Raw genomic sequence first — 24647 nt, forward strand, 5'->3', positions numbered from 1 at the left:
GGGTTACAAATTAAACAATTTTTTTACATAGCCTGTAATTAGCTCGTGATTAGTACTGTAATCTTCCATAATTTTTTTAAAAACAGTGTTTGTTAAATGTAAACATTTAGATCACACTACAATTTTGGCCACTGGGGTGTAATATTCCAGGGTTCCAAAAGAAACACTGGCCTGGCCTTTATTGGAAAGGACTGGTAATATCACCATATGCCTCCTGCCCCAGGGAAGTAAGTGCTCATTTTTCCTGGGATCGCTTTTCTCTTCCCAGCTGACGAGAATTTTATTAGCATTCAGGAGGTCTCTCAGACCTACATAAGTAGAAATAGCAAATTGCTCCCCTGTTGGCAATTCATACTTTTTTTTTTTTTTGGAGACATGGTTTCTCTGTATAGACCTGGCTGTCCTGGAACTCACTCTGTAGACCAGGCTGGCCTCAAACTCAGAAATCCGCCTGCCTCTGCAAATATATATATATATATATATATATATATATATATATATATATATATATATATATATGCAAATATATATGTGTGTGTATATATACAAATATATATATAAATATATATATATACACACACACATATATATATTTCTCCCCCTCCCCCTCTCTTTCTCTCTGCATGTGTGTGTGTGTGTGTGTGTGTGTGTGTGTGTGTGTGTGTGTGTGCCATGCTCATGGGGGGTGGCAGAGTCTCAGGTAGCTTCCTGTGTTGTTCATTTTTGAGGCAGGGTCTCTCACTGAACCTGAAGCTCACCGACTGGCTAGAGCAACTGACTGGGTGAGCTCCAGAGATCCTCTTGTCTCCACTAACTACCAGCATCAGGATTATAGATAGACACAGGCCACAATTCCTGACTTTACATGCATTCCACGCCGGGGGTCTGAACTCAGGTCATCTTGTTTGAGTAGCAGGCACACTACAGGATACTTGGTCATCTCCTCAGCCAGGTGTTTATATTTTAAACAAAAGACATACATCTTAGGGCATTCTCATCTTGGTGTCTTTTAGCAACTCAAACTAAAACCAGATCACTTGTGAGCAAAATGAAGCAGCTGCTGAGGCATTTTTGAAAACTCTGCAGGCCTCACACAACACACAGGTGTCTGCGATTCCCCAAAGAGACTGCAAAGACATCCAAAGAAAAAACGGAAACCCACAAATGTATTGTTGGATTGGCAAAGCCCTTCCTATTAAACAGAGGTACCGTAGGCCAAGATCAAACCCAGCACCAAGAGATCTGTTTACGGTGACATTCATGCCGTGCAATGCACAAAAACTGCTGACAAAATTGGGACCGGCCTTGGGAACACAAATGTGACTTTGTCTGAGAGGAGGCAGAACAGGGGGCAGTGTTACCATCTGGCTTAAGATATAATGCCTCAGTGTGCTTTGACATCGGGTGTGCGAATCCCCCAGCAGAACGGACTTCAGACTCCTGTCTCGGGCCCACTGATTCTGATTGCAATCTGCAAGTCAACAGTGGCCCAAAGTTAGCAAATAATGGAAGTTAACACAAGGAGAAACAGAACAAAACAAACGCCCTTCAGAGCAGCCAGCTTGGGGGGGTGCTGGGGGGCTCCAGCGGAGTAATTCAGGAGTCCGTGCAACATGGTTGTCGGGTTTTCGTCCGATGAAAACCAGAACAGGAACAGTAAAGGTTCAGATGTCCCTTATTCTCAGCTCTGTGAGACTCCCTGACAACACCAGGATCCTTGCAGATTAGCCTAGATGACTTCACTTTCCCTATACGTTCTAGAATATTCAGAAGCCCCGCTGTGCAGAAACTCTACTTTCCGCATGCTTTTCTGTCCGCGAAGAAGAAGAATCAAAAACATAACAGCAAGTCCCAAAGAGGGCGGACTGATCATGCTTGTCTGTGTGAAGCTATGCCATACAAGAACAAGTTCCCCTTGACCCAGCTGGTCAATGGGGGTGAAAATGAAAATATATTTGTTTTATGTTATCTAACGGACAAATCAGAAGAGCATTCTGATTGACCTCTTTCTGCATTTGATAACCCGAGGTCCCATGAAGAGCACCATGATTCTGTCCCCACATCAGTCTTTGCTTTTGTCTACCTGGAATATGCTCTGGTATATTTTCTGCAACCAACTCTCAATTTTTGGCCTTCCCCCAAACTATGGCCTTGACTTCTCTACCTTGGGTAATTTAACATTATGTTCACCTACTATATATATATATATATATATATATATTTTTTTTTTTTAAAGCCTCCCAAATTCTTTGTACTTGGGAAGCCCAGGTGTCACTTCTAGGTTGCTTCCAAACTTTCCTCCTGAGCCAGGGACCCTCTTCATCTGCATCCCTGTGCAACCTCCGAACAATCTGTTAGCTTCTCTCATGCCCAGCACACTCTGAACTCTTTTTGAGTAGAGAGAATATCTTTACTTGGCGTCTCTGGAAGCACTAAAATGCCATCCAAGTGTGGGCTCTATGCTCACTAAATATTTTCTGTTGATTCCATATATAAACAATCTCAGAAAATGGGTATCAGGGCGTGTTTGTGTGTGTGTGTGTGTGTGTGTGTGTGTGTGTGTGTGTGTGTATTCACTTGACAGAACTGGATGACTGTAAGTTTGCATTTTGCCTTAAAGGAGTCATAACAGTACTGTGGGAGAAGGGAGTAAAGACGAGATCAAAGTAACAGGACGCTGGGAACTGCCAAGGATGAGTGTCATGCACAGGAAACTCGTTGTCATTACTGTTTATGTGTGCTTGAAATTGCCCCCAAACAAAAAAGCTAAAATCCCAAACCCCTGCACTCATGTGAATAGATATTAATGAAGTTATCAATACTAGAAACTCTTCCCCACTCCTGCAGGAATGTTTGAACTTGGAAGAGGAAGAAGGAAAAGAAGCAAACAGTTCTAAGTCACTTAGGGTGACCCCCAGCTTGTTTTACTTACTCCTCTCAACTATGAGACAGTTAGAGATGGAGAAACTGAGGCTTGCCTCATCAGACAGTGAAAGAAACAAAATTTAAACCTGGGTCTAACTCCCCAGTCCTCCTGCCTCAACATCCTAAGAGCTGGGACTACAGATGTATACCACCAGATTTGCTTTCATTGTTTCGATAGTACTTAAAAGCTGCATTTTGGAAAATGATCTTATTACAACTTAACATGAAAAAAATGAAATTATTAAAATTGCAAGGAATAGTAACTATAACTGAAAAGCATTCCACACATCAGAAACAGTGGTTCTGATGGTCCCCTTCACCAATGCTATATTGTTACTTATGTTTCTATTATCTAAAGATCTGGGGAAGCCTCTACCTGGCTCCCTCTCTCTTGTACACACACTACCATGATGATAATTTGGCAGAAACTCCAGGCCAGTCTTTAGCTGCCAACAAACACCATCAACTGCACGTCACCATAGGTGGAGACTTCTGCATCAGCTCTGTACCACATCAGGAACCACACAAACCTAGTCTTCTGCAAAACTCCAAACTGCCTTAACCTCAACTCCACCAAGGAGGCTGATGCTGCCAGTAATCAGAGGCCATAGCCTCGAGTGTGTCCTCTCTCCTGGCCGAGGTGCCACTTTGACAGATGTCAAACTTAGCATCACTAGAGATGAGCCCATTATGGACTTGGAAAGCTGCTGCCACTTCTGATTGCATCTTCTCTCAGCCAAAAATAATCACATGGTGCTTAGGGAGTTGCCAAATGTGTGGAAATATGGGCCACTTCCCCGCAGCTCACAAACACTAATGTCCTTATCCTCAGTAGAAGCCATGGCTGCTGTCCAAACACACCATCCCTTTAAGGCCTATTTGGTACTAAGTAAAAACTGTTTCCCATCAATATGCCAATCAGAACTACTGAGTGTACTGTGGAGGTCCTTCCCATCTGTATTCACTGTTTCCTTCCTCGCCACTGGCCCCAAGGCCCTGCTACCAAATGTATTCTACTGAGTTCCTTGAGAAGTAGCTGACCATCTAGTCCAGAAAGTTAATTACTACCATAATTATCAAAACCTTTTATTTTTTCAGAACTAAGTCAAACATCTCTGTAGGGAAGTCGTCCTTCTTGTTTGTGTGTCCTCCAGCTGACATGTAATTAGCTCTTAGGGACAATACAGGGTCCTCACCCTTGACTAAGCTAAATACAAGTATCTAAATACCTTCCTACAGAATATTTATTCTCAATTCTCAAAAATTTACCCAGAAGATTTAGAATAAAGAAATTCATAATATGATTTAGCCTGTTACTACAAACTCGACATGAGTGTTTTGGTTTCATTTTTGATACAGGGGCCCCCGAGTACAAGATGGCATCCAACTAGCTATGTGGTTGACAGTGAGTTTCAACTTTTGATCCTCTGATCTCTGCTTTTCTATCGGTATACAACAAGACAGCCATCAAGTGTAGCCCTGGGAACTAAGCTCAGAGCTTCCGCCACGATAGGCAAGCACTCCTATGGACATTAGCCCATGGCAAGCTAATCACTGAGAAAGGGGGACCGTGAGCAAGATGCTGGCACTGTATGTATGGCCTGAAGAAGGGAGGAACCTGAACTGCATCTAACATGGATTTCTAGGCTTTGGCACTGAGTGAATGGCACTGGAAAATCCAGCTGATAACCTGGCCAGCAGCAGCTCAAACAATAATCACCTTTACACTCTGACTTGCTTGGACTTGCACTGGAAGAAGATCTGACTGTGCCCCTCTGGAGTCCTACTGATCTCTCTAACTATAGTTTAAAAATGAAGCGTCAAATTCCCAGCCTGCTTCAAATTAGCTTCCATCAATTTTACCCACCACCACCTTTGATGGGAACTAATTAAGCTCCTGTGATTTTTTTCCCCCCAGACTGTCTTTCTCTGCTCTGGAAGAGCGCATACCAAATTAGGCCCATCTGTCTAAACAGGAAGAAGGCTACTTAGCCCACTGATAGGCTTCTTGCCCTACTGAGAAGTGTGGCCTTGGGGGGGATTCCCAAATGCCATGGGGAACTACAGTAACCCCAAATCTATACAAGCTAGAATTCTGAGAAGAGCGGCTTAGTGCTGTTGTCAGCCACCGTCTACCAGTTCACAGCCGTCATTTCCTCACAATCTGGGGAGACATACACTAACTATATCATCATTCATTCCAGCTTCAAATGACAATGATCAAGAAGTAAGGGCCAGGACTAGAGCTCAATGGCATAGCATTGGCTTAGCATATGCCAAGGACCCGGGTTCATTCCCTAACTCTGCCAAAAAAAAAAAAAAAAAAAAGCAACAAAAACAATAAACAGTAACAGGGAGGGCTGGATGCTGAATAGATGGTTCAGTGGTTAAGAGCACTGGCTGCTCTTTGAGAGGTATTGGGTTCTATTCCCAGCAACTGCATGGTGGCTCACAGCCATCTGTAATGCATACCTCTTCTGGTGTGCATGATGACAGAACATTGAAATACATTTGATTAATTAATTGGTTGATTAATTAATTAATTAATAAGTGGTGTGCAGAGAGCTTGCCTAGCACATATGAAGTCTTCGGTTCTGTCCCTAGCAATACATAAACCCAGCGAGGTGGTACATGTTGGTAATCTCAGCCCTTAGGAAGTAGAGGCGGGGAGGGGGGATCAGAAATTCGGGATCATTTCTTCCTAGTTAGTGAGTTCAAGGCTAGAAAAAGATACATGGAACTCTGTCTCAAAAAATAAAATAGAGACAGTGAGATGGCTCAGGGAGTAAAGGAGCTTGTCACCAAGCCTGGTGACCTGCATTTGAGCCCCCTCTCCCCCAGGATTGAGGGAGAAGGAAAGAGAACTCTACCACTCACACAAACAAGAGGACAAAGTTAAGAATCGATCCCTGGGCAATGCCGACGGCATATGCCACGCTGGTCATGCTGTTAGGCTCCCCAGAGAGTATCTTTCTGTCCCCGGCTGACATAGCTCATTCTCAGTCACTTAGAAATCACTGAATTGGTGAAAAAGAAGGAAAATGTGAAATAAGAGCTGGCAAGACGACCTAAAGTTGTCCTCTGATCCCTACATAAGTAGCACCCATGCATACACCGCCTCATTGCCCAGGAGGGAAGTTATGACTGACTTCCTGACTCTTCACATGTCAGTTTACATTTCAAACGCTCACCAGCAGAGAACTTATCTAACTCATATAAGGCTCTGGGTTCAATCCCCAGCACCCATGTGGTTGGGTTGGGGTAAACCAGAAGAAAAGAAATGAGAAAAAAGAAGGAAAAAACTTGCCTTGACAAGCCCTCAGCTGGTAGTTAGAAACAAACCACAGTATCATCTGGCCAATTACATAAATAGCCTTTTTCTTTATGAAGAAAGAGAAGGAGGGAAGAAGAGAAGGAGGAAGGGAAGAAGAGAGGAAAAGAAAGGAAGGGAAAGAAAAGGAGAAAAGAAAGATGATAGGAAGGAAAAGAAAGGAGGGATAAAGAGAGAGAAGGAGAAAGAGAGAGAGAGAGACAGAGAGAGAGAGAGAGATCTAGCTTTACTGGTCATATTGTCCCAGTCAACACTCATTCAGAAGAACAAAGTCGGTCTCTTGGGCATCTGACATTTCACCACACTTAGCCAGAAGCAGACAGAGATGGGCTGTAGGACGGACCAAGGCTGCAAGGCTGGAAGCATCGATGGGAACTGCCCACTTGACAGCAGCCACATCCCACAGCTACACACTTACCACATCCAAGTCCTGGGAAACACGCCGCTTCCGAAGCTCCTCCATCCGCTCGCACACATCAGAAAAGCAGGTATTGTAATAATCTGCATACTGCTGTGCCAGGTCATCAATGTTTCCCAGGGAACCATCCTGAGGAAGGAAGAGACAGGAAAAGAAGAGAGGCAGTCAGGTCAGCCCGCTTTGGAAAAGCCACATAGCATCTAATTCCCTGCTAACGAGTGTTTATATAATAATAATATATATTCGTGGCTGACATATATAAAATAATATATAATAATGGCTGATATTCATTACCTGGTACTCATGGGCCAGGCTGTTTTACTTATTAGATAGAATGTCCGGGACAGTCCTCTGAAATGGGACCAGGTCTTTTCTTTATTGTATTTTTTGGGTAAGCTAGCTCAGAAAACATGAGTATCTGCCTGGAGATTCCAGGGTTAACGAGAAATGCAGTTTCTGGATCTACTGATCAAAGCCACAATAACCTACTCATAGCTGTCTAACTTGGCTGAAAGAGCCACCGAGGAAGCAAGTGTACTTGGCAGACTCTGTAACAGGCTCACTGATACCCAACCATGGCCATGGCTATGGCCATGGCTGCACAGAATTTCCCAGAAAGCTTCTGAAAGACTCAGATGTCCAAGCTCTGAATAAAGCCTGGGACTCCAGACTCCATGGGAGGAGGCTACATGGAGGTCATACTGTGTCCCCTCACAGAAGACAGAAAACTAGAAAGCCTTTCATCACTCAAATTTGCTAGGGGTCGTTATTCATTGTTGCCATCATTAATATTCATGATATTCATTAGATTCATTATTTACTAGACATCCAGGTACAAGAGCACAAGTTCACCTGAATAAATAAATAAATATGTCACCCGTTTCCTCACAGAGGCAGATTTTCAGACAGCGCTACGGGTTTACATCCGTTTCTGTGATCCCTCAATTATCGAGCCTGGAGCGCATTTCTCAAGCTTTCTTGGTGACACCGGGTTAATGACAGTACCTGCCAGACAAGGAGTGAGAGCAGAGCCTCACCTCTGAACACGCAGACTGCCTGGCACACGGTAAATGTGCAATCCTTCCTTACCCAGTGGCATTCACTACAAGAGGTAATCCTCCTACAGTTCTCAAGGCTAGTGGATTTGTCTGAACACTGGCACATGGAGGGTGACCGGAATGCTACATGGGTCTGAACTATGCATTTCTTTATCACGTCTTTCATGCAAAAGATACCTCCACTCCTCTTTTTATCTCCCACACATCTCCCCTAATTTGGGTGACTTGACCAGGACAGAGAAGAAGGACATAATTTTGTTAAGACAGCCACAACTGATAGATGTCCTAAAATTCATTCACACCCGATTAGCCACACTGCTGACTGGTAACCAGACCCGTGGGTTATTAATGTCAGTGCATTGCAGGTGTCAACAGATCTCTCACAGCGAAGCAGCCTTCCAGCTAGCAGAAGTCTCCCGAAGACTTCGTGTGCAGACCTAAGCCTTGCCCAGGAGGTCAAAAGACAAGAGAGCCAGCGACCATCTTGCTCTACTTTGGCATTTTTTGATTTTAGGAACTAAGTTGGGAGTGAAGCATGGAAATTGAAATAAATGGCTTTCTAGAAATGTTCCTTCCTTTCGACCACTAACACATTCTGCCTCGGAGGGAACTGTCTCAGCTCTCCTAGAGCACAGAGGGGGAAGAGGGAGATGCAAACAAGGCCAGTAAGTTGAGCATTTGAACAAGTCTGGGCAAAAGTTTGTCTTCAAATACAAATCATCCTGTCTAGGGAAAAGAGGACACAGCAGGAGAGGAGGGAGCCCACCATCTGCCCTCCGGGTCTCCAGTAGGGAACAGTGGCAAGATGGAGAAATGGGGGTGCCCTCCTCAGTGTGTCTGCTGTCTGAGGAGAGCAAGACTCTGGCAAACACTGTCAGAGAACTCACTGGCATGAGTCAGAGCCCTGGTTCCAACAACAACCTGGCCTCTGGAGAACACTGGGTTCCTCACTTTCTAAGTCTTTCCACAATGTGATGTTATCCTTCCCCAGAAACTTCTGTCTCCATCCATCCATGGAGGCAACACATTTGTCACACTGGACCAGATACACCAATCCCATCTTGTAATACCCAACCAAGTGGGCTCACTGAATGTGTCAAACTTCATGTTTCCCCTTGCCTGCTATGTGTATGTATGTCTGTCTGTCTGTCTGTCTGTCTGCCTGCCTGCCTGCCTGCCTGCCTGTATGTATGTGCATGCAGTGTCCACTGAGGCATGAAGAGGGCACTAGATCTCCTATACCTAGAGTTACAGTTTTGAACTCTGCAAGAATCGTAATTGAGCTTAATTAACCCTGAGCCATGTCTTCAGCTCTGACCTGCTAGTCCTACGTTCTATCACACACACACACACACACACACACACACACACACACACACACACACACACACACTAGCATTTGACAGTGAATACGGTTCAACTGGGAGAGCGTTTGCCTGGCATGCACAAAGCCCCAGGTTTGATCTCCAGCACCACATTAAGAGGGCCTAATGTTTCGCGCCTATAAATAATCCCAGCACTTAAGGGGACAGGAAAATCCGAGGTTCAAGATCATGCTCACCTCCACTGATAGCTGGAGGCTAGCCTGAGATACACGAGACCCTGTGTCAAACAGGCAAATAAAATGGATGCTTCTGTACAACTTTCCCCATTAGTGAACTATAGATTCATTCACGACTGTTTCCTTCCTTAAACCACTCCAGGCTGCCTGAAAGCATTGAAATACTTATAAAGGTATATTCAAACTATGTTTTTGTTTATTTGTTTTACTCTCTATATATCCTAAAGGACAATCTACTACCTACCGTCTAACACTGACTACTAATGGGCTTCCCATACCAGCCGGACAGTTGGCTTTTCAGCTCCATTCTACATCGCTCAGAACTCCCCTGGTACTCTGGAGGCCTTAATAAACATTTCTGTTGCTCCTGAGGAAGCAAGCATCTGTTCTGTTCCAGTCGGGCCGCAGCCAGCCCGTATTTCACACCTTCAATACAGCCATGTGGCCATTCTTCATGTGTCACTCGGTGGTTAAGAATTTCAAGTGGGGCAGCACAGCTGCCTTTACATGCACCCGAATTGCTTCCCAGATGTGCAGCAAGTCCCTATAATTACTCTTTCTGTGCACTGATGATTTAGATGCCAAAATGGCCAAAGACTACAAGAATTTACGTGTCTTTTAAAAGTGTGTCTGCCATATCCACAAAATTATCTTTATGTTCTAATCAAATAGAACCATAGAAATACCTGGTGATTTTTCTCATTATCCATTCAAACCCCAAGCTCTTAAGTTAAAAAAGAAAAAAAAAAAAAAAAGAAAGAAAGAAAACAGAAAACTAGTGATAACGAAGAGGGAGGGAGGAGACCCCAGGCAATGATGAATTTTACGGTCTGGATGACAGCTTTCAATGGGAAGACTGGTCTCCAAACTCACCCCAAGTGTATGAATTAAGTCTGCAAAGCTTTTTATGGGACCATCAGTGCAATGTCTGTTCTCCTCTGGACAGGTTTTTTTCCTAGGTGTGGTGGGGGAGTGTGGGGAGTTAATTTGTGTTCTTTCAAATCACTTGCCCACCTCGGCAGTACTTTGAACGAGCCTGCCCTTGTTTGACATAGCTACAGAGTTACTTCAAGGAAGTATCTATCCCACTAAAGATTTGCAACCAAAGCCTGTGGGGGAATTTCAACGGTGCTGTTGATCTGTTCTACACTACATCTTCTCTCTCAGGTCTCCATATGTAGCCGGGGCTGGCCTCAATGCATGGCAATCACGCTGTCTCAGCCTCCCCAGTGCTGGAATTTCAGGTGTGAGCCAAAACACCCAGCATGCATCTTTCTTTGTGGAAATGCAAAACTGCATCTTTCCCTACTCCAGAAGGCTCACCTGAATCTTAAATAATCTTCTAGAAGAGAAGTGTAACTCTGTATCATGTCTTCAGTTGCTATCATAAACACCATTAAGAAAACACTGAAACACTTTTTTTAAAAACTATTTAGTGTTGGAGCTAGAGAGATGGCCGGAGACTCAATGAGCACTCGCTGCCGTTGCAGAGACCTTGAGTTCAGTTCCCAGCACCTACAGCAGATATAGCTTCTCCATTGCCTCTGTCTCTCCTGCGCCAGAAGATCTGACACCTCCAGCCTGCACCACAGGCACAGACCTACACACACATAATTAAAGTCGTCAGTTTCTGGACTAGACTTAATTAATTGCCTAATTTGTTTCATTTCCTTATTTTTTCCCTTTTTCTCTTCTTTTTGGTTCTCGTAAATTAGACAAAGCCAGTCTATAGCCTGACTTTAGGAAGAAAATTAACTTCATTTCCTTAAAAGACTGTTTAAGTAAACTGTTAAATTTTGAGTCATATTATCTTCCAGCAAGAGTTTTCTTCCCAGTCCATGTTTGTGAACAAGAAAAAAAAAAGGGGGGGCTATGGGCAAATCCCACTGCCCTTCTATACTACAGAGATGATGCAGAGAGCAGACCCTATCACCAACATCCGTACAGAGTCTGTGTGGATGAAACCTGGGACACATTGTATATACAGTCAGTTCAGTGGGTGACAGAGGGTAACCTGCTCCTGAGGCCAAGAAGCACATTTATATCTGGCACTTTACACAGCATAAAGACACAGAGACAAAGCACTCTGAACACACAGATCAGATTAGATGAACTGCTGTTGTGATGTCTTTTATGGCTTAGACCATCTTGACAGCCAAAGCAAAGCAAAGATCTCTGAAAACACCAGGAGCCACCAGTGAGACAGATATTATGTGGACTGTATGCAAATGAATGCAAATGAACCAGTAACAATGAGATAGAGCTTATATAGATTGTATGCAAATGAATGCAAATAAACTAATGGTCTTCTTCTGTTTATGTGTGGTGTATATGTTCATACAGTGTGTACACAGGGTGCCCAAGAAATAGAGAAGAGGCATCAGATCTCCTAAAGCTGGAGTTACAGGTGGTCATGAGCTGCCTTATGTGTGTGTTGGAACCACACTCTGGTCCTCTGGAAAAGCAGTTACATCCTTAACTGCTGAGTCCTTTCTCCAGCCCCTAATTTTTTATTGTATGTTTCTATAAAGGTAAGAGCCCTAGGAGAAAGCCTCGGTGTTTTGTTGTAACTCCATAAGAGTTGAGTGAAGGCCGGGCAGTGGTGGCGCACGCCTTTAATCCCAGCACTGGGAGGCAGAAGCAGGCGGATTTCTGAGTTCGAGGCCAGCCTGGTCTACAGAGTGAGTTCCAGGACAGCTGGGGCTACACAGAGAAACCCTGTCTCAAAAAACCAAAAGAGTTGAGGGAAGAAAAGAGAGCAAACTTCTGATTACATTCTCTCTTTTTCTGTTCTTCTAAGTACATGCATGGTGTACTTTACAGGATATTAATTGTATATTTTATTTTATTTATATTGCTCTTATTTTTCCTTGGATAGAGACTGTATGAGTCCATGAATGTAAGTACACACACACACACACAAACCTATAAGCCAAATTCATTTAAAAAAAATCACTACACTGCAAGGAAGCCTAACTGCTCTCCTAAAATGAATTCCCAATGTGTCTTCATCCTTCATTAGCTTGCTTAAAGGTTTTGAGCTGATAAGGACTTGAAGCACTCTCTCAGGTAAAACTGTACAGACGGCTTCAGTTCTGGTTTCTGTGTTCAACCTTACTGAATCTGTGCAACGACACTGCTCAAGCAACTGTGTCCCCCATCCCATCCTGTCTCTTCTTGTCGTGGTACGTTTCGAGAAATGTGTTGAACATATAACTGATCTCAAATAACTGACTAATCTCTAAGGGATTGTTTGTGTTACTTCTAAAGATGGTTTGAACTGGACCACAGTCCAGGAAAAAGAATTAACACACTCAACCATGTAGCTACACTAAGGGGAATTATGAGATCATGGAGAGGGGAGGAAGGCCTCTGGGAGGGTGCACACCCATGTAGCAGGTGGCTGGAGGAGGGCTGACTTCATGCCTTCCATTCCCCTCTCCAAAATACCCAGAACTTACCAGAACCTATATAATAAGTAATTCTCACTTTGGCAAATGAGGTCTCACTATCAAGTGTAGGTGTGTCCCAATTAACACAAACTGTTTCTGAAAGAAGGCAGGATGGAGCACTTGCTCCATCCTCAATACTTAGTTCTCAAGGCTAGACCGCTGGATTCCACATAATCTGAAGGGAAAAAAATATCAGGAAAAAAAGGGGGCTATAGAACCCACTCGATGAGTTTCACATCTCTTCACAAGTATTTACCCATATCAGTCCAATGTATTTTTATCTTCAATTCTCTGCAGTGTAAGAGTGTAGTTCAGTGGTACAGCTTTTCGATAGCCATGAGTTCAACCCTAGCATCACAGAAACAATGACAAAACCAGAATACACAGAGGACTACATTCTCGATTTGGTAACTAGTATTGAGAGTACAATATAAAAAAAAATTTATAAAACATAGCCAGGTTATGGTAGCATACACCGTTAATCCCAGCACTCCAGAGGCAGAAGCAGATGCTGTGAGTTTGAGGCCAACCTGGTCAACAAATCGAGTTCTAGGATGCCAGGACTACACAGAGAAATCCTTTCTCAAAAACAAGAACAACAAACACAACATGAATTTTTATTTATTGTGGCTGGACAGACTAGCAAGGTGTGTCCCTTAGTTTACTTAATGTGGCTATCTGGCCAAACCACAGAAATGTGTTGAAGGAAATTAGTGAACTGTATACATTGCATAAGGTCTCTTTGCAACTGCAGCCTCGGAAAGATCCATTCTATTAGTGGTCCATGATGGAAACCCAAGGACTTGGAAAAGCAGAAGAGAGCAAGCGAGCGAGCGAGCAAGTGAGCAGAGCACTGAGAATTTGCTTTTTAAATACAAGTATAAATTCAGCCCCCAGTGCACACCAGAATTTAGCAGATGGCAAATTTAGGCTGAACTCATTTTCCATGTCTAAGCTGCCCTGAGCTTAACGGAGTCCCTGATCTGGAAAGAACAGCACAGTTAGTTAGATGGGAATGAAGTCACCATTTCGGGCCATGCTCACAAATTTTGATGAGGGTGAATCACACTTTTCTCAAGCTGACTTTGGCACCTGAACCTGAAAATGGAGGCATTTTTTTTTTTTTATTAAGTCTGACTGACCAAGATCTGACTGGGAAAAAACTAGTCTATGGCATTCCCAAATTGTAGCAGTAAGTATGGGAATTGTAAGCTTCTGACAACATCGTCAAATACTCTACAATATAGGAGTACTTTGTCATGCTTGAAAATTCCATTCAGCTCTAGAAAATGATCTTCTACTTGGGGTCTGGCTGGCCTTCTCTGCTATTCCTCCAGCCCATAAGCCTTTTCTGATGGACTTCCGCTAACCTTTCCTCGGTGCAAATGGTGAAACAGGCATCCTAGCCAACTCCATCAAACCTGACGGACAGCAGTCGACACGCTTGCAATTCCAATTTTTCAAACTGCTTTGTGATGCTGCTACCAAAAAGCCACATATTTAAGAACCAACAGGTAACAGCTTCACAGTCTGGAGGTGTCTGAACTCCGAGGTTCGTCATCTACTCACAACCCCCCATGACACAGGTGGCCTAACATGATAATCCTGCTTTGCCTAGAATTCATAGAATCAGGAGAGCCAGGGAAAACATTGAGATAAAGCAAGAGTCAGCCAGAATTGAAAACTCTAGCAGTGACATAGCAATTCTGTGATGGTCACTCTGCTTTTGCCTACACATGAAATATTCTATTATAAATGGTCTTTTAAGAATGTTGTTATGTGTTAGTGTGGCAGAAATTTCCTGCCCAATGTATTTGCAGCGGGAGCCCTGTTACTGGACAGGGAAGAGGGAGGCAGAGCTAGGAGTTGGGAGGAGAGGGAGAAGGGAAGAATGAAGGGAGGCGAGAAGGCAGCAGACGTATACCCAAGTGTCTCTAGCAGTCTCAGGTAGTTATATCAGAAGGTTAGATAATTGGGATAATAATTCTAATTGTGTGGGCATCTTGTGTATTGAGTATTTGCTGATATATAAATCCATTGGTTAATCTTAAGCTTTAGAGTTTTACTTTACTGGGTTACTGGAAGGTGGGTCCACGGACAACCAGGTGGATATGGCTGTGAAGGAACTAGCGGCTTCAGGGATGATGGAACCGGAGCTGAAAATGCAGTGACCGGTCGCTACGGGAGCAAGCTGGAGAACAGCCCAGTGGAACCAGCTCAGCAGAGAGTAGCCCAGCAGTAACGCAGGAAGTCTGTGGGTTCATTTTCTAATATCTCCCACTAAACCTCCATTTGTTATCAGCATAACACTTCCAAGAGTTTCTGAAGCCTTCAGCTAGGGCTTGTTCAGTTTTGTACCTCGTACCTGACTCCACAGCAACACCCTATATTTAACCAGTTATGTAAGAAAGACCTATCCGATGAGTATACATCTCACTTATTCACACACTGAACGCCTCTTGAGAGCTCCACGAAGTTCATTCAGCAACTATGAATTGAGAAATTTCCAACTATAGCAGTTTTTTTTAACGATGTTACTTTGATTTCTTTGTCTATATTTAGATGTGTGATACGACACCATACACAGGAGAGTCAACAGACAACTTATAGAAGTTGGTTCTCTTCATCTCACATGTGGGTCCTCGGGATTGAACTCAAGGTCATGAGGCATGGTGGCAAGCTTTAACTTTCTGGGCCATCCCCCTGGCCCTAAACCATCGTTTTATTGCAGAATGGTAAACTTTTAATCAGTTCCTGTTCTCACCGACCTTAGACCCACAACACACGTCTTGTGAGTGAGACAACGGAACAGAAACACATCACTAGAAACCATGGGAAGTAAGAAACCGTGGGAAGTGAGAAACCATGGGAAGTGGCTTCTGGCAGAAGCAAGGACGTTGGCGCCTATGTTCTAAGAGACAGGCCAACTTGTTCCAAGAGGAAAAGCTACTTAAGACTAAAGCATCAGATTGCAGAGGTATGGTAGGCCAGGGACAGATGAGGACCCTAGGTTTGGGGCTTTTTTTGTGAATCAATAATCACACATAGCTTTTTAAGCTGGGAGCGATGGCATACAAACACTCTGCTTAAAATAGCCATGTGCTTCCAGGACAATCAAATCACACAGATTTTAGAGACAGGGTCATTGATCTCATTACACACATTGTGCACATTACGCATAAAAACATCCTGGAGACTTGTGGCATGGCAGCACCTTGTCCCTCCCCAGCTAGAAAACCCCCTTAAGAAAATGAGGAACTGACCCAGGGGGCTCATTTGCTCCTCTCCACCACATCTAGTTTCTGTCAAGTTATGAAACCATCCGTGCTGCTGACACCAGCATTCATCACATAAGGGACCCCAGGAGAGACATAACGGGGTGTGTGTGTGTCTCCGTGATCGCTGCCAAAGAACCCCTTCCCATCTCTGTCACAGAAAGGCTTGCATCCCAACAACAAAGGCAAGAACTTGTTGGGCATTAGCCCTTTCTCCAGGGATAACTGGTCAACCAGGGAAAGAAAAGCTACATGGAATAAGAATGGCCCACGAAAGAAGGAATCATGCTGTGGCCAAGGATTCTAGCCATGGATAAAGAGGTCTTACAGGCGAACTCTACTCTGCCAGTTACTGGTTAATGGTCCACAGTAAGATATCTTAACATGCACCTCTCCCTTGTATCTAAAATGGTAGCGGTGTTACTAACCAATTGACTCTGATAGGATTAAGTAAAATGCATGTAGTATACATCTATAGCAAGGCAGCTGGTACCCAAGAAACGCCCCTGAGGTCATCTTCCTCCACTAACAGGAAAGCAAAAGCCCCCCCCACCACCCCTATTATTTAGAAGAACCAGGTCATATCACATGGTCACTCATAGGATTCCAATTTAGTATACATATACTGAGACACCTAGAAAGTCAGGAAAGATCTTGAATATGGCCTTGTCTCGTTACTTCATTTGAACAATGAGAAATAGAAGTGGAAAACCAAGGTGTTGCCCTACTAAGTGTTAATAATGCTCAACAAACTGATGGCTATAAATGTTAATATAATCCAAAGGTTACTGTCTCTTTCTGCTTGTTTGTCTTTTCCTTTCTCTTCTCTGTTTGGGGAGCAGGGTGCCTCTGTATATAGCCCTGGCTAGTCTGGACTCTCAGTGTTCTGTGTGCCCATAGTCTGGTCTTGAGTTCTCCTTCTGTCTATGGTAACCATGACCACCAGGATTTGTTGTTGTTGTTGTTGTTGTTTTGTTTTGTTTTGTTTTGTTTATGTTGTTGTTTTGGGTCAAATCTCACTCCATAACAAAGGGTGACCTGGAACTCACTATGTAGACCAGGTTGTATATGAACCCCCCAAAAAACCTACATGTCTCTCCCTCCTGGGTGCTGGCAGTAAAGGTATGCACCAAAGACAATTCTTAAGCAAAAAGATTAAAGGAAAATTTCTTTGGTGTAGTATGGTTAATTAAGTTCACTAACGCTTTGCCATCTTCTGAGATCCCAACATTAAGAGTTTGTAACAAAGATTATGTGAAAAAGACAGAAGAGGAGAGGTGGTAGAGGAAGAGGAGGAGGAGGAAGATGAAGACAAGGAGGAGAATAAAGAAAAGAAAGACAACGATGATGATGATGATGATGATGATGATGATGATGATGATGATGACGACGACCACAACAACAACAACTTAAATAGCTGGTGTGGTAGCATCTGGCTTTAATCCTAGCACTCACTAGGCAGAGGCAAGTGGATCTCCAAGTTTGAGGCCAAGTTGGTCTACATAGTGAGTCCCAGGGCAGCCAGAGCTTCAGAGAATCCCCGTTTCAAAAAACCAGAAACAGAAAAGAAAAAAGAAAAAAACAAGAAAGAAAAAAAAAAAGACAACACCAGAAGCTTGTCTGACTGACTCCTTAATATTCCACTCACATCAGACAGGAAAAGCACAGCTGGAAAGCCTCAGGTCCAGGTGTGGAAAGAAAACAAACAAACTGCAATGTTGGAGCCTCAGAAACACACAAGACTCCTGGGGCAATGAGCAAAAAAAAGTCAGGACCCATGCCGAAGCCAAGAGAGAAACTGCTTATTCTTATTTGCTGACAACTGTTTTTGAGCTCTTCTTTCAAGAGACACCAACTGTGGGACATCTCTCAAAAGTCAGGAAGAACACAATTCTCCCAGGCTCCTGGAAAGGAACCCAAGGGTCTCAAGCAACATGTTCTTACACCCTACCCCCCTCCCACACACACCCAGGCTCCTTTGTGGCTAGTTTCTGGAGCCAAAACCGTCATGTGGCAGCTCCACTGTGCTAGGAATTCCATATAGAGACTTGAGTTCATGTACAGGTTATGGATGGGAAGAGTGACAGTTCCACCTCAAACAACTCTCTGACCCCTAAGATACAGAAAATGGGGTGTAGGAAGCCTCTGGTTCACCAACGGCTCTTGCATAAGAGTGTGTCTGTTCCAACAGCTGTCTGTCCATCAACCATACAACTGTGTGAGCCACCCCAGGGATCAGATGGTCAGACTTGCTTTTTGCGCTTTCTTGAGAGCTCAGAGTTCTCTGCTCACTCTATCATTTCTCCTCAAGATGATCTCAGTTTTCATCCTAAAAAAACATTTGCTTTTGCCAGAATATAATGTTGAAGTGCTCTCTGACAGACACCGGACACGTGTGGGTTGGTTCTTATTCTCAAACTAAAAACATCTGAGAAGCTGAGAGCGGAGACGGCTCGATTCCTACCCAGTTCTGCTCTGTAAACTGGATGCTCCTCTTACGTTCCTCTTACACTGCAGCAACAGGCAGTAAATGTATGTCTGTCTTTCTAGCTGCTGACTGAGGGAAGGGAAATGTCCATTTTTTCTCAAGTAGCTCATGAGCTGGGAGTTTCTAAAGAACATTACTGGCTTTCGTGTGTGGCACCTAATCTACCACCCATTTTTTTGGAAAAGCAATTGATCTAACAAAGCATGGGCAGTTCCACCAGTTCATCAAACAGACCCTGGGAACCAGCTCGTTACGCTAACACCCCCAACTTCATTCACGTTCTTGGATTTGCAAGGATGCAATCTCACGCAGGAAATAAACTAGTTAAGACACGTCCACTTTCTCCTTTTGCCAAGACTTTTTGACTCTTCTGAATGGCCCTATAAAAAGAGCTGGGGTGTGGGGGGGGATTTGTCAGTTTCACTTTCTTCTTTGTGATGTGGATAGAATAAATAATACTTATTTTAATTGTCTGCACTGTTGGGAGGAAAGCCTACTGTGATATGATAATTAAATGCGCTATCAAGATTTATAGGGGTTTCGGGGAGGGAGGTCGTTGTTTGGTTTTGTTTTTCTGTTTTTATTTTTTAAAAGGAAAGTCTGATTCTGTCAAGACAGTTTCCCCATTCACATCGGTTCAATGACACACTTTTATACCTAGCAGTTAAAGGCTAGGCCCTCCCTGTAAACACAACGGTTGAAAAGTCCTGTCAGAACCTAACAGCCCATGACCCACTGACCCACTGAGAGGACTTCTCAAGTTCCTGCTTCATTCTGAATAAGGGCCACACAGTCGCTGTGACGATATAAAAGTAAAAGGCCACACAGGGCTGGAGAGATGGCTCAGCAGTTAAGAGCCTAGACTCCAAGGATCTGAGTTCAATCCCCAGTGCCTACTTGGAGGCTCCCATCTGTCTGTAATTCCAGCTCCTGGGGATCTGGCCTCATATGGCTTTTGCAAACACTAGGAACTCAAATGGTACAAAAATGCACATACATGCAGAACACCCATAGATGTGAAGAATGAAAACTTAAATAATAACAAAATAAAAAGAGACGACATACCTGTGGACCCTGCCTGGCTCGCCTCATCCCTCGCCTGTCCTGATAATCCTTCAACACGCTATGCCTGCTTACGGTCAGCAGCTTGGAAAGTGCCCCATCTCTGCCTGCTGTCACTCACCTTTACCTGCAGACATCCCTCAGATCCTCTGAGTCTCGGCTGACTGGGTCAGTCACTCAGCTGGTACATTGCCTGCCTAGTATCCACAAAACCCTGGGTTCCACATCAGCTCTACATAAACCAGATACCGTCAGACCCATGCCTTAGTGCCAGGGGGGAGGAAAAAAGAGAGTATGGAGTTCAAGTCCAGCCTGGGCTATATGCGATCTGGCCTCAAATAAATAAATATATAAGTAAATCACAGTCTCCTTCCCCTATATCTAAAGTCTCTGACCCATTCTCTACCTTACATTTCTTTTTCCACTTTTTACACCTAAAACACTTTATTACCATTACTTAGATTTTTTATCTCCTCTCATTTCCCAATAAAAAGTTGACTTCCAGCCAGTTGGTGGTGATGCTCACCTTTAATCTCAGCGCTCTGGAGGCAGAAAAAAAGAGGCAGATCTCTGTGAGTTCAAGGCCAGCCTGGTTTGTGGGTGCCCTGACAGCCAGATACATAGAGAAACCCTTGGGGAAAAAAAAAGTTGTGTTCCAGAGAGCAAATATTTTTCTGAGTTTTATTTGAAGCTTAGGACAATGTTTAACAGCCTCTCAATATAAGCATATTAACTATATGGACAAAGGACCATGGGAAAAAAAAATCGGACGATCCATCAGTAAGCTCTGTGCCAGGCTGGGCCTAGGGGCAAATGGATAGGAACACTTTATATGTTGCTTTATGTTTTAATTTTTCCTTTAAGTAACAAACCTACTTTGCATCCCTCAGCCATAAAAGTAGCTTGCATGTTTTAATTTCTTCAACTCCCATGTCTTCATTATAATTTAAAATGCCAGTATTAACTCTGCTGGTGCCTTGCATTTGGTAGAGCTCACCATCCTCTTTGTACGGTTTCAAAAGAAACAAATAGGATACAGTTCAAGGTGTTAATTACACACGCTCATTAAAAACAAGCCCCCGAGACTGTCAGTTCTAACACTGGGCACTTTTATGTGTGTGTGGTTTATTAGTTTTATACATGTGAGAAAGTCAAACACAATAAGCATAATATTGCAAAATAGCTTCTACCAAAGGAAATGAGTCCACTCCACAGCCAAGCCTAAGAACGGCTCTAGGCTTTAAGTCCAAGAGTCAGGGAACACAGCAGCAGCAGAGGCAGGTTTCTACATGCTGGTGGAGACTGACGGAGGAGAGATGGAGTGCTCCCTTCTGCAGCCACGGCTCAAACAGGGAGACAGTTACATGGACTGGTCTAATACGTATGAATGAGGGTTATTCCAGACAGTCTGCGCATTTGGGTCACAAAGTGTACCTGTGGACTAACTGGATAATCTTTTTTTGTGCGACAGCAAGAGACAAAATTCTATACACAACTATGAATGAGAGAAATTGCTGTGTTAAAAAATATCGTGGAATAACCTGGGTCACAAAGTGTACCTGTGGACTAACTGGATAATTTTTTGGTGCGACAGCAAGAGACAAAATTCTATACACAACTATGAATGAGAGAAATTGCTGTGTTAAAAAAAATATCGTGGAATAACCCTTTTTGATCTCCAAGCCAGAGCTACAAACACAGGAAATAAAGATTCTCCTCCACCGGCCATTTGAGTTAACTGTGCTCTGAGGAACAGCAGATATCTTATTCCCCTCTGGGCCATGGATGGCAGGTCGGGGTAGAGGGGTGCCTGATGGGGAAGATGCTGGCTCCTTGCGCTGCTTTGAGCTCTAAGAATTCAAAGGAATGTCAGGGCTCTGCAGGTACCTGCTGAGTGGTCTTGGGGGTTTGTCCGTGACTCTAGGCCTAAAAAGCAGGCTGGACAGATGGTTCAGCACTTAAGAATGTTTGCCACACAGTTATGAGAACCAGGGCTCAGGTCCTAGCACCACATAACAAACCAAGCATCCTAAAAGCACCTGCAACTCCCACTCGGAGACCCTCCCTCGCTCCTGGCTTCTATACGTGCCTACAGGTATGTGTAATCACATGCCTTCGTGCATACACACACACACACACACACACACACACAATGTGCACAGACTCAGAAAGATACACACATAAACAAACAATGTTTTTTTCTTATGGTTTTTCCAGACAGGGCTTCTCTGTGTACCTCTGGCCATTCCTGTACTCACTTTGTAGACCAGGCTGGCCCTGGACTCACAGAGATCCACCTGCCTCCACCTCCAGTGTGCTGGGATTAAAGGTATATGCACTTCTACACTTGACCAATAAATAAATCTTTTTTTCTTTCTTTTTTTAAATATATTTTTTTAAAGATATATTTATTTTATGTATATGAGTACACTGTAGCTGTCTTCAGACGCACCATAAGAGGGCATCAGATCTCATTACAGATGGTTGTGAGCCACCATGTGGTTGCTGGGAACTCAGGACCTCTGGAAGAGCAGTCAGTGCTCTTAATCACTGAGCCATCTCTCCAGCCCCTAAAATCTTTTTTCTACTTATTTCATTTTCTCCAGGGATAACTGTTATGTAACTCTCCCCCAGATTCTAAATCTTGCTGTGTCTAAACCTCTAGGAACAGGCTTATGCTTACTTGTTTCTTAGGACTGCAATGAATTCTGTCCATATCCCCTTTGTGTTTTATTTGATTTTTCTTTTTTCTTTTTTTTTTTTTCTGTTTTTGTTTTTGTTTTTGTTTTTTTCGAGACAGGGTTTCTCTGTATAGTCCTGGCTGTCCTGGAACTCACTCTGTAGACCAGGCTGGCCTCGAACTCAGAAATCCACCTGCCTCTGCCTCCCAAGTGCTGGGATTAGCCTTGAATTCCTAATCATCCTGCCTCTGCCTCTTGGGTCCTAGGATTATAAGCTTTTGTCATTACATACACTGTCTGTATTTTGTTCATATAAATTGTTTTTCAATAAAAGCTGCACAAATAGACCTAAAAAAAAATCACTCACTTGATTTTTTCCTACCCCCATCCTCTATTCAAGGAGAAAATAGTATTTGTTATTAATAGATTGTTTAATCTGTAAATTTGGGGGGTAAGGAGGGTATTTGGTTTTTAGGTTGTTGTTTTGGGGGGTTGTTTTTCTTTTCCCTCTATTCCCCATAGAACATCTGAGTTTTTAGCCAATGAAAGGGAAGAACCAGAGAGGTTAGTTTAGGATTACCAGACATCTCCCTGTCAGGTGTTTTTACTTTGAAACAAGTTGTCATTGTAGTCCAGGCTATTCTTGATCTTCCTATATTAGCAGAGGATAATCCTGAACTCCTGATCCTCCTGCCTCCACCCTCCTTAGGATCGCAAGTGATACACCACACCTGGTTAATATGGTGCTAGTATCAAACCCAGGGCCTTTCGAATGCTCGCTCAGTAAGAGACCTATGAACGGAGTGGCGCCCGGCCCCACCCCCAGCTCACACTTTATATGGCTAAATAAAAATCAGTGTGAATTTCAGTATCCCTCAGCTACACGCAGCACACAGCTGAGGAAGCACATGCCCGGGTGCTTAGCCAGCCCAAACAAACTGTCACATCCTTAGGTCCATCATTTCTTCCTGCAGCCAGGGCTTTCAGCTGACCCGGCAGCCATGAGTGACCCCACCCAAGGTCCTGTGGGAAAAACTGGGCCTCAAATGCTGATGCAGCTCTGGCCTGAGACTTTGGCAGCCTCTCAGCTCCACTGCACCCTGAGAGATTGGTGCCAGGTCCAGAACCTTGGTCTACCCCACCCAAGCTCCCCAGCCCCACTTGGGCAAGAGGCTAGCCTGGAAATATGCTGGCTGGGAATGGTGGGCCAAGGCACACACCCTAACTTGGCTTTGGCCAGGGCAGGGGGCTGCGTGTCATCGTATCCTGCTGAGGGCACCACGCCCTCCTCGGGAGGCTTCCTCAGGAAATCCTGACTTCTCCAGAAACACGGGTGGCCCCAGGCCTGAGGACGTAAACAGGAGCCCCGTGGTTAGTCCTTTGTTCTGTGTCCTGCAAACCTGTCCAGCCTCTGGCTCAAGGTTTTTTTTTTTTTTTTTTTTTTTTTGATGCATTACAACTAGAGAGTGGGCTGGGCCACCATGGCTTATAGAATGAGAATTTACAAGTCCAGAATGCACAGAGCAGCTCAGATGAAGACAACCCCTGTCAGGACTGAGGTTCTCACCAACACTGATTGGTTTTGAAGAGGGGGAATTAAACTAAGTGGCAAAGGGGCTAAGGACTTAGATTTGTTGGTAGAGCGCTTACCCAGCATGCACAGCGCCCTGGGTTGGATTCCCAGCACTGCATAAACCAGGACGGAAATCCTATCACTGGGAAAATGAAGGCATGTGGATCCGAGAAGTATACTCATCACCAGCTAAACATGGGAGTAGTAGGCCAGCCTGGGCTACATAAGACCACAGATGAATGAAGCAAAAGACACAGACCACTGTGAGGATAGGTTTTCTATTCGGTGGTCAGAAAGCCCAGAATGTGTCTCTGTCTGGACTCCATGCATCCCTTGGCATCTCTTCTAGAGTGCCTGGCACATAGAATTACTCAATACATAGTGTTAAATGAAGACTTCTCCTCACAAGCCACTTCTCGGCTTTCACTTCAAAATAGGTATACGCATCAGGACCACTACCCAGAAATATGGAAAGTGGGGGGAAAAGAGAGTGAGTAGAAGGAAGGTTGTGTCCCCTCCCTCCAGCATCCTTCTCATGCCCACCCCAGCCCCACCCACTCGACTACTTCACTACAGTTGTCTCTTGATTCTTCCTTTGCATTAGGAGTCTGGAACCTGCCTTTCTATAGGCTAAAAACAGCTAATAAGGGACATTAACATATGTTCTCTGTTCTGGTGTCTTAATGAACTCACATCTTATGGAGCCTGATAGAATTTGTGTGTTCCTTTCACCAGTGTAGAAATGTGTCTCCCTATCCAGCCCCACTTCCTGTCTATCTTCGTCACCCACGTCACTAGGGCCAGATGTTCCTGTTGTCAGACT

General features: G+C 44.0%; 1 protein-coding gene across 1 annotated transcript in view; it reads right to left on the reverse strand.

Annotated features, from left to right (window-relative positions):
• Sash1 (SAM and SH3 domain containing 1) overlaps nucleotides 1-24647 on the reverse strand; it is a 166798-nt gene that overhangs the window by 120513 nt on the left and 21638 nt on the right. The window contains exon 2 of the mRNA XM_076926829.1: nucleotides 6675-6803. Coding sequence (XP_076782944.1) covers nucleotides 6675-6803 — 129 coding nt within the window. The remainder of the gene's footprint in view (nucleotides 1-6674; nucleotides 6804-24647) is intronic.

Source organism: Arvicanthis niloticus, chromosome 28 (assembly GCF_011762505.2).
Source record: "Arvicanthis niloticus isolate mArvNil1 chromosome 28, mArvNil1.pat.X, whole genome shotgun sequence".
NCBI classification, from domain to species: Eukaryota; Metazoa; Chordata; class Mammalia; order Rodentia; family Muridae; genus Arvicanthis; species Arvicanthis niloticus.